The 11,030-nt window shown below is 45.1% G+C and overlaps 1 protein-coding gene across 1 annotated transcript; it reads left to right on the top strand.

Moving 5' to 3' along the window:
* The first annotated feature begins 2,401 nt into the window (after positions 1–2,401).
* LOC103185113 (MYC proto-oncogene, bHLH transcription factor) lies at positions 2,402–8,967 on the top strand. The gene is made up of 5 exons (XM_042332042.1): positions 2,402–2,939; positions 4,843–5,092; positions 5,897–6,384; positions 6,520–6,655; positions 7,690–8,967. Exons 1-5 carry the CDS (start codon positions 2,880–2,882, stop codon positions 8,346–8,348), a joined length of 1,593 nt encoding a protein of 530 aa, XP_042187976.1. The 5' UTR covers positions 2,402–2,879; the 3' UTR covers positions 8,349–8,967.
* The last annotated feature ends 2,063 nt before the right edge of the window (positions 8,968–11,030 follow it).

The raw sequence follows: 11,030 nt of genomic DNA, 5'->3' as shown, positions 1-11,030 counted from the left end.
CATGTTCGGATTGATGTCAAATGTCTTGTGGCATTCCAACAAGAGAAGAGTTTCACCAGAAGAACAATCCCCCAGGTACAATTGGTCATTCACTTTATGGTTATTTGTGGGATATTGCTGTGCTCAAATTGGTGACTGCAATCGTCTACAAAATACACAGTCACTACACTTTACAGTTAATCCTGTGGAGTACTTTGAGACATTTTGATGATGACTATCAAATGCAAAGTTTATTACTATTACTAGTTCTATTTCACCAGATGTGCAAGCTATTTTGTCACATATCTTCCCTCAACAATATCATAACCAGATCAGAAGCACACTCTGGAATTATAAATATTGTAAGCACCCATCTGTGATGCACTCATTCCTTCTTAACCTGTAACAAATTACAAATGTTTTCCCCTCTCCCACACACACCCAAAGGGATTTTTTATTTTCACCAAATTGCAATTCTTTCTGGTTTCATACCAGTGTGAGAAAATAATCCATTCTTTGTTTCAGAATTGTTCAACAGATCAAAGGACCAGTGATTAATGACTGTACAGTGCACTGCTTATATGAGAAGAGGAGTGTAGGAGTTAGTGATCACATAACAGGTATTATATAGCTCCCACAGTTATAGGTTTCAAAAGCACATTTGCTGTTTAAACCGTTTCTATTTTTGGGAGAATCCTCTAAAGAGCTGTTTTATTCCATATATTATTTAATCAGAATCTTCCTATGCCTCAAAACATCACACAGATGGATTTGAGATTAAAACCAATGTGTTGTGATATATTTCAATGAATGCAAACGCTCTGTGAACATCGCTCTGCATTAGGTGCTCAAATGTTCCACATTGAAAACTGGGGTGGAAAGCAGAACTTCAAAGCTGTAAAGAGGAACCTTTCAACGAAGCTGTCTGTTAGCTTTGATTCTGGAACCCAGCAATGTGGGACACGTAGCTGAATGCTCTCCTTTAAAATGCTTAGAATTAAACTCCCATCACATTAATGATGTAGGGGAAGAGGAGATATAATTTTAAACTGGGAAGATGCTGGAAATGCACGATCGATTAAGCAAGATCTGAAATGACCCTTTGTCAGAAGTGAACATAACTTCTATTTTAATTTGGAATGGTTCAGCAATGTTACACCTTAAGTTTTACTTCACAATTTGGGGTGCATTGCTCTTGATTGTCTATGTTAACATTAAGAAGAGTGCAGATCAAAGCATTATTGCACCCAGGATTTGGTTAAATTATCTTTAAAAACAACCAGTACCTATTTGTATTTTTCGAAAGTTCTTAAATCATTCATTTTTTCAACCATTTTTCCAAGTAGCTTTGAGAAGTCTCCCAAATGGTACATACAGCTCATACATTGAGTATTCTCTTTGACCGTGCCTTCAGCTCCCCTCTCGACTCTCCTCCCCCTCCTCGCTCCCTCCCTTCCCTCCCCTCACCCTGACCATTTCCCCCCTCCTTGCTCCCTCCCTTCCCTCACCCTGACCATTTCCCCCCTGCTCGGGTCATGACCCAACTGTGCAGCGCCTTGGGACGTCCTCCTGACGTGAAAGGCGCTTTATAAATGGAATCTTGTTGTTGTTGTTGTATTCATTATATTAGTGCAACTTCTGGCAATCATTGATCGTTTGTTGGTTACTACTGAACATACAGTAACTCAGGACTTCGAGTGCACAATCTACTCTGATGCTCCAGTGCTGTGCTTTTTGAGTGCTGCATTGTCAGAGGTATTGTCTTTCGGGTGGGGTGTTAGACTCAGGATACTGTGTGCCTGTTCCGATGGATGTTAAAAATCCCATGGCACTATTTAAAAAAGAGAAGGGAGTCTTTCACGATGTCCAGGCCAACAATCCTCCAGACAAAATTGCTCATTCATTTTATTCCTGTTTATGGGACATTAATGTGCACAAAAATATGCCGCCTCTTTCTCCTAAAAAATACACCGTCACTATATATCAAATGTAATAGATATTGCATTTGGCAATTTGGTAATTGCAAAGGCGCTATATCAAATGGATTAATAATTATTATTTATTGTTATATACTGTTTATACGGGCTTTAAAAAGTTTTCCATTTCTTGCAAACACTTACACATATCAGCAAACAATTGTTGATTTTTGGGATAGGTGCTGAAAGTGGAAACATGCCAATTCACTGTTTTGTGAGTCACATAAATGTTTGCGATGCAGAGACGGCTTCAATTTGTTGGGTTAGTTTCAGGAGAACTATTTTAACTGGGTTGCAATTGCCTAATGGTGTAGATTTGGGGAACAGGACATTGCAATGACAACATGGGACTGTATTGCAATCATCTTACCCAGTAAGGACCTTTAATTATGTGTGATAGCTGAAATTCTCCTATCAGTAAAATGTTTTTTTTTCTTATTTCTGCTCATTGTTGTTGATCGATGTAATATTTTTTGCTTTGACTATGTCACCCCCTCTCTGGCAAAAACCTGTACGATGGCGACAGATCCAGTCTGATGTGTCAATTTATTTAGCATCCAGCGAATAGCAATTACTGTGGTCTGTGCTGCTCCGAGACATCCGCTGTGCAAACATCCCTGGCGCCCAATATGGAAACTTAGTTTCCAGATCAGGCTGTTCCAGCAACTGAGCCCCCACCGTTCCCATGAAGTCGTGCACACGGTGCAGATCTGGGTTGTAACTGAATGCAATAGTGGTGAAATGTACCTTACGTGTGTTAAAAGTGTTGCCATGGTTTTCAGGTGCTTTTGCCCCCAGAGTGTTTGGCCAACTGCTCTGGCAGAGCCGGTGTGTGCGTGAAGTTGGCTCACAGGTCTCTGTTGTCGGATTGCATCGCGTTGCCAGTCAAATGGGAAGGTGTGATCCCGATTTGGGAAACGACTGATGTGGGACTCGTCTGTGGCATTTAGACGGCAGAGGGCGCGATTGAACCGTTTTAGGCGAGTATGTCCTTCTTTGTTTGAGGAGACTCACTCAACATGTTCAGGTTTGTGTGTGTGTGGTGTTGGGGGTGGGGTGTGGGGGGGGGGGGGGATCTGTGCTGGAAACAACACTGAGCTTTCTTGTATCGCAGACCCGCAACGGTCAATGCAGAAAGGCATCCAAACCCAATCCAACACTTCACTGCAGGATATTTCTTTATGGCACAGAGTTGGTATCGTTGGTTGAGTTGGTTGCGTGGTTTATTTCAAACTCACTTCAGAGGTTCAGTTGCATTGTTGCGAGTCCGCAATACTGTTATCTTTCATAAATAAAGTAATATATAATATATATATATATTAAAGTCTTATCTGGAATAAAAGTCGTATCATTAAATGCAACAACAAATAGTGCCTTTCACTTCGAGAGACGTCCCAGGGCGCTGGGACATACGGATTAATAAATCATATACTGCAAAAAAAATCAAGAAAATGATAATAATATATATCATCACGAAAACGATAAGATAATGACTACCAATAATAGCAAATCCGATTCAGATCAATGTAGGCAGTACAGTATTTATGTTCATCTTAATCATGTGTTTGTCCTGTCCTTCACTCAACAGTTGTTTAAGTTGGTTATTCCGATGATTTGTCATCCTTCAAATACAAGTATATCTCCAACAACAATAAAATGACATAATAGACGTGTTTGTCCGTTCGTTGTGGCAAATACTGCGCTCATTTGGTTTCCAATCAATTGGGGAAATTCAACAGCTCTCTCTGTCTCTCTCTCTCTGGGTGTCACCCTGAGCACTTGGAAAATATTCAGCTCTCGATCTTGAAACTCCCAACTTTCATTTTAACCGTAACAGCTCAGAATTTCCCTGACGTGGTTCTTCTAATTTGTCAAACAAATTGGGGAAGGGGAGGGGGGTGGGGGGGGGGGGGTGAAAAAAAATCGTGTCGATTAGTTTTCTGCGCGGAGCTCAATTTGTGTCAAGTGCTTTATTAAACAGTAACGTGTGTCACTTCGTGATTGTAGCGTTCGGTGTTGTATTAATGCAAACTGAAATGTCAATGAATGAATGAATGAATCATTCTGGTTGAGTGAGGAACAGCACTGACAACACCATCGACTTGGACAGTATCGACGGGGACACTTCAGACGCATCTCCTTTCATTGATCTTTTGCGCGTAAAAAAAACCCCCCACGAAAAGAAGAATCGAATCAACATTTTGGCTCTTAAAAGTTGGTCCACTTCGAGACCTGTTTGGTTTAGAGTGAGCAGATGAGCACCCGGGGAGGGGAGGGGGTGGGGGGGGGTGTAAGCAACGAAAAAAAGGGTAAAGGACACCGATGCAACTGAGAAACAATGAAAGTGCACGATATCCATAAAATAATTCCTCTGCAAATGCCCTCTTCTCCACCAGCTGGCAACGGAGCAGCTCTGCTTTACTATGGCACCGCCCTCTCTCGCCTTCAGTCACTGCAACGTTTCATAAAATGGTGTGCCCTTACATTACACTTCTTGTATTTTTCTCCCCCCTCTCCCCCCAGCAACAGCAGTCAGGCAGTTGCTCGGCTGATGGTAGTTGTGGGGGTGGGGGGGGGTGGTGGGGGTGGGGGTTGTTGTTGCATCTTGTGCAATGTTTATTATCAATGTAACAACGAGTTATATTTTGGCGCCAAAACGTTATGTTCCCGCGGGGGATAGGATAAATGGGGAGGGGCGGGATCTACATTGAAGCATTAAGCCGGTCTTTCACTCCAGGTTATAGCACTGCCAGTGTTGCACAGAGAGAAACGGAGGGAGCGATAGAGAGACAGACACAGAGAGAGAGAGAGAGAGAGAAAAAGAGGGGGCAGCTCAGCGTCCAGTCAGCAAACTCCCTCTCTGAGCCCATCACTGTGTCTCCCGCAGACAGACTGCAGCCCCGGAGCCTGGCAGGACAGACAGACAGACACACAGACAGACACACACACAGACACACAGACAGACAGACACACAGACACACAGAGGAAGCGGGGCTCGGCTCGGCTCGGCTGCGTTCGTCAAGGACTTTTATATCGCTGCCGCCGCGGTGCTGACTGCTCGGCTCTGCTCTGCTGTGTGGGGACCCGACCCGACCGCCCGTACCTCTCGCTCTCGGCAGTCGCTGCTAATTCCTCCGGTAAGAAACTCGTCGGTGTGTGTGTGTGTGTGTGTGTGTCCGTTTATGGGGAGCAGCAGAGAGGTGGGAAAGCGGGAGAGAGAGAGAGAGAGAGAGAGAAGCCTAACGACCGGGAACAAAGAAAGAGCCCCCGACACACACACACACACACACAGCCTCTGCCCCACCGCCGCAGCTCTATATTTTTTGGTGTTTATTTTCTGGGGTCGGCTGAGGATTATTCGGGTTTGGGATATGCAATAGAGGGCTTAATGGGAATTTTATCGCTCAAAAGAGGCAGAAATCTTTGTGGAATCGCGGTCGGTCCGCGTCGAGATGGCGGCGTTTCGGACCCCCGGGGGTGGGGTGGGGGGCGGCGGTGGTGGGGGGGGACCTGGAGCCGCCGCCGATGTTTGAGTAAGAAAGTTGTGGGGGAACTCGGTAGTAAAAAGCGAGCGGCGCTGTGTGTGTGTGTGTGTGATTTTTTTTTAAAGAGCTGCGTCAACTCGTCTGACATTTAAAGAGCGGCGAGAAAAAGGGTTCACCGAGTGTGTGAGTGCAGTGCAGTGTTGTGTGTGTGTGTAATGTGTGTCACACACTCACAGGGGCTGAGGTGCGCGTCAAGAGAGCCTATATCACAGCCACAGCCACAGCTTTCCCCACCGGGTGTCATGACTTTATATAGAAGCAAAAGCACCTTTTGATTTTCTTTAACAATATTTTAAATTCTTTCTCTCTCTCCCCCCATCCCACCCCCAACCCCCCCTCCCCTCCCTCCCCTCTCCTCCCCCTCCTCCTCTCCTCTCTTTTCCCTTCCTCCTGCAGTGTTAAACCCCAGAATCCCAAGTTGCGAGATGCCACTCACGTCCTCTCCCAATTTCTTGTGCAAGAACTACAACTACGATTACGACTACGACTCTTTCCAGCCGGTTTTCTACGACGAGGATGAGAATTTCTACCAGCAGCAGCTGCCGGCTCCCAGCGAGGACATCTGGAAGAAATTCGAGCTGCTCCCCACCCCTCCCCTGTCCCCCAGCCGCAGACCCAGCTTCAGCCTCTTCCCCTCCAACGCCGACCAGCTGGAGATGGTCACCGAGTTCCTGGGCGACGACCTGGTCAACCAGAGCTTCATCTGCGACTCGGACTCGGAATCCGTCCTCAAGTCCATCATCATCCAGGACTGCATGTGGAGCGGCTTCTCGGCGGCGGCGAAGCTGGAGAAGGTGGTGAGCGAGAGGTTGGCGTCGCTGCAGGCGGCCAGGAAGGAGCCCGGGTCGCCGTGTCCATCCTCGGGGTCCGGCGGCGCGACCGGGGCTGCGACCCGCGCCCCGACCGCCTCCGCCTCCTCCTCCTCCTCCGCCGCCGCCGCCGCCGCCGCCTCCCCCCTGTCTGCGGCCGCTCAGCTCGGTATGGCACTGCCCGGCGGCGGCGCCGCCACCTTCCTGCAGGTGGAGGATCTCAGCGCCTCGGCCGCCGAGTGCATCGACCCCTCCGTGGTCTTCCCGTACCCGCTCAACGAGCGCAAAGTGCCGGCGCAGCCCGGCCCCGCCACCCCCCCCGGCACCGACACCCCCAGCGACTCCGGTAAGAGCTGTGGCCGGAAAAATAAAAGGGGGGGATCGCGTCTGAGCGAACGGGTTTGGGGGGGGTGGGGGGGGGGGGGGGGGGAGAGAAATCTGTGTGTGTGTGTCTGTGCGTTTTTTTTCAATGCAAAAGTGCTTTTTTTTTAAAAAAAAATTTAATTAATTTTTTTTAATTAACATTTTCCCAATTTTATTTGTGTTTTCCCGACGATTTTCAATTGGAATCGCCCCTCTCCCGTTGGGGCTGTGGGAGTGCATTCCTTTCCCCGGTCCTTCGTGGTCGGGGTTGGTTTGGCGTTGCGTGGTTTTTCCTTTATACATATATATTTATACATATATATATATATATAAAATAAATTAAAGAAAAAAAATCCCCAGTTATTTTTTTTCCTCCAAATTCTCGGGGTGTGGGGGTGGGGGGTAATAAAAGAGCTGATGGGAGTTGATGCAAAGGCAGGGAATGTAGCATCGAGAACTGGGAGGGGAAATGGCCATCAGGAGCCCCTGCGACTTGGGGGGGGCTTTAAAAAAAAAAGAAACAGCAGCAGCTTCCGCGATTGAGATTTAAAACTGCGCAGCTTTTGTGTGAGTGAGTGAGTGTGAGAGGGAGGGATAGAGAGAGAGAGAGAGAGAGTTATCAGGTAGTGGAGGAGGAAACTGGGTGAAAGTGTAAAAGGGGGCCGGGCATTTGGAGACTTGTGAGACTTTTAAAAGGGGGCGTCAGTGCTGCAGAGGTTCAGCATTGGCGTGGAGTCGGTCATTGATTTTTTTTTAAGTGAGCGCTGACTTTTGAGCGAGTGAGTGAGTGTGGGAGGGAGGAAAGGGAGGGGGAGGGGGGGAAAAAAAGGCAGTCAGAGAACCCACTGTTCTTGCTGATATAAAACGCCATTGCCTAAATATCTCTCCCCGTCTGCTAAACCGTGTGGCGTTGGTTGCTGCAGTGCAAACATCAGCTGGCGGGGCTCCAGCTTGGTTGGGTCACTTTTGTTTAAATAGTCTTGTCTAACCTTTGCTGTTCCGTGTGTCACTTAACAGAGGAGGAAGAGGATGATGATGATGATGATGATGAAGAGGAGGAGGAGGAGGAGGATGATGAAGATGAGGAGGAGGAGGACGAGGAGGAAATTGACGTTGTGACTGTTGAAAAGAAACAGCCTGCTGCTGCTGCTGCTGCTGCCGCCGCCACTGCTGCCAGGAAAGCAGAGTTAAACACAAACACAGCCGGTATCTCCAGGTCTCAGCACAGTCCGCTGGTGCTCAAGCGGTGCCACGTCCCGATCCACCAGCACAACTACGCTGCACCCTCCCCGCAGCCCCCCGCCAAGCGCCCCAAAGTGGAGACTGGCCGCATCCTCAAGCAGATCAGCACCAACAGCAGCAAAGCCAAATGCCCGAGCCCCAGGTCGTCAGACAGCGAGGAGAACGACAAGAGGAGGACTCACAACGTCCTGGAGCGCCAGAGGAGAAACGAGTTGAAACTGAGCTTTTTCGCTTTAAGGGATCAGATCCCGGAGGTGGCGAAAAATGACAAAGCAGCCAAAGTGGTTATACTCAAAAAGGCGACGGAGCACGTACTGTCAATCCAGTCAATGGAACAGAGACTGATCACAGAGAAGGAGCAGTTGAGGAAAAAGCGAGAACAGCTGAAACACAGGCTTGAACAGCTGAGGAACTCTAGCAAGCGGCATTATTAACTTTCTTTGTCTTATAGACTTCCTGAGGGCATTTCTGCTGTCTAATCTTTACGAGACCTTGCCAGTCCTTCAATAATAAGAACTTTTTTTTTCTCTCTCCCTGCTCTTGCATGCCCATGCAACATTTCTTGTACTAGACTGAAACTACACAACCATGGCCAGTCTTCGTTATTTGTGAGAAACTTGCACCTGGCCAGAAACATGCGATACTGCCTCATAATTAAAGACTATAAATGGGATTTTGGGACATTCACACTTTTTTGTTCTTTCTCTGGAGGGGAAGAAAACATTGCAGTGTATTAGTTTCTCTAATGTTTTACTTTAATTTACAGATTTGTATTTAATGCATTTATTTTTCTTAAAAAAACACAAAATCTTAAAGGTTGACCACTTACAGGTCTAATTGGTTTGAAAATTTAAACTTGTTTTATTTCAACTATAAAAAAATTTTTTGTAAAAAGAATTGTAAATATTAAAATGTCCTTAGAAAACAGTGTATTTACCATGTTACTATGAATATCACTTGCTAACCAGTTGTGCCAAACTGGAAATTGGTTTTTTTGTTTGCACCTTTTCTCAGTTAGCATGTGGTTTGTGCCATAAAAGAATGTTAACCTGCTATTTGACTGACTTGTGTATCTATCTGTTTGTCCATTTAATGAATGGTTGATATAACGCCCCTTTTCAGTTGATGGTATTTTGGGTTGAGGGAAAGGAAACTTGATTGCATTAGATCAAAGCGGTTGGATCCATTATTCCAAGAAAGGGGATATTTTACGCTTGACCTCAAAATATGTGCCCGTTAATAATTTGGTTCACGCAGAAATCCCGGAAGAGACATAACTGAATAAAACCATTAACCATCCAGTAGATTCCTGCCTAGAATGCTTCCTCCACCAAATACTATATGACTAATGTACTGTAACACGGTTCATTGAATCCCATGTGCAGGTTCCTTACTTGTGATCTGGAATATTTAAGCGCTTCACTTAAAAGGATTTAAGAATTGTATGTGTTCAAATATGTTAATCTCTAACCAAGTGATTCATAAAAAAGGGTGGGTGTGGTTAACAGTATTACTTTCCCTTAATGTTTAAGAAAGGCTAATTGCAGAGTGAAAGAAATTGACTTGGATTAGCAGTTTCATTGATCATAAAATAATTACGTCTACGTTCCCCGCTTTTACCACAAATCTGGTACACAGTGGCTAACTAACAAGAAAGTGGATGAGGCAAGCAAACACATGTTGCTTATTTTTTTAAACAATCAAAATTTCAGACAGCAATCCACTTAAGGACTGAATCATACACATTTGCAAAGGGGTGCAGAATTTTGAAACACTTGTTTTTCTTCTTTCACAAAACATGATAAATATTTTGTGGACACCACTTACCAGTTCTGAGGAAGTTTTGATGAACTTTTATGTAAAAATCCGTCTTCATAAAATCAGTCCAACTCTATCAAAGACATGAAGTGCATATTCAGATTAATAATTTCCAATTATGCGTGTGTGTTGACACAACAATATCAACTGAAATCTTCATTTCTGTCTTAGTGGCCAATCTGCGGTTCTGGTTGGTAATTGTGGCTTTGTGTTCGTGTCACCTCTAGCATTTTAGTAGCCCTCAAGAAGTTTTTTTATATATTGAATTGTATTTTCCACTAACCTCATAAAAATCAGGCTAATTTAAGAAAATACAAGTTTTATGGTGAATTGATAATATAGGGGTACCTGAAAGTGATTATGAGGGGTGGGGGCTCATGTGGAGTTTAGCACAGTTTTGTTGGATCCAATGATCTGTTTCAATGCAGTAACTTTCTATGCAAAGCTATATTTAAACATCCAGTATTATACAGTATAGGGAAAATAAAGCAACAAAAGGATTAAACGTGTCACACTCTAGACTTGGATAAACATTCCCCCAGTGAAAAGTATAATGAGTGGATTATGTAGAAAATTAGTCAGCAAGGCAAGTTATAAAGGTATCTTCTCAAATCATTTCTTTATCATGGTTCAGTTCCACATCCATCTGCAGAAGCAAAAAGCAACGCAAAGTGACACCCAAGATTATTAAGTGGAAACTATTCATTGCGATGGTCATGTTTTCCTTTTTTTAAAAACAAATATACGATTGTATTCATTATAACACGGGCGTGAATATGATATATGGGAAATACCATTTCACAACAACAACAAACAAAATTCCTTTTTTTTTAGCGCCTTTCACGTCAGGAGGACGTTGTAGACTACAGTCTGCAGATCACAGTAGTAATTCTACACCAATACCCACTTTCACCTCCAATATCAACATTTAACCTGGAGAGGGGGAGGGAGGGGCTGAGAGACAGTCAGATCTGGAGAGTCACAGGATTTTGAACATCAGGCAACATCAAGAAAATAAAGCAACGGAGGGATTAAAACGTGTTCACGCTCTCGACTTGGACACACATTCCCACCGTGAAAAGTGTGACGAGTGTGCACAGTGGTTGACACTTGCGCTGTGGAAAGTGAACCAGAGCAGATGAGCGAGTGGGTGGAGAGAGAGGGGGAGGGAGTGGTGACTGGTGCTGGGAACCAGATTGCTGAAATGTGGAGGCATTCTCTCTTTCCCCCCTACAGCACACACACCCCCACACACAGACACACACACAGACAGACACACAGACACACAGACACACACA

The sequence above is a fragment of the Callorhinchus milii genome, unplaced genomic scaffold (assembly GCF_018977255.1).
Source record: "Callorhinchus milii isolate IMCB2004 unplaced genomic scaffold, IMCB_Cmil_1.0 Scaffold2, whole genome shotgun sequence".
NCBI classification, from domain to species: Eukaryota; Metazoa; Chordata; class Chondrichthyes; order Chimaeriformes; family Callorhinchidae; genus Callorhinchus; species Callorhinchus milii.
This window is presented reverse-complemented; position numbering and strand designations above follow the sequence as displayed.

Bases quoted from the DNA above. Each gene is read 5' to 3' on its own strand.
- LOC103185113 (XM_042332042.1), top strand. From the start codon at position 2,880: ATGTGGGACTCGTCTGTGGCATTTAGACGGCAGAGGGCGCGATTGAAC. The intron at 2,940-4,842 runs GTATGTCCTTCT...TGTCTCCCGCAG, and splicing joins GATTGAACCGTTTTAGGCGA to ACAGACTGCAGCCCCGGAGC. The intron at 6,385-6,519 runs GCTGCGACCCGC...ACCTTCCTGCAG, and splicing joins GGTCCGGCGGCGCGACCGGG to GTGGAGGATCTCAGCGCCTC.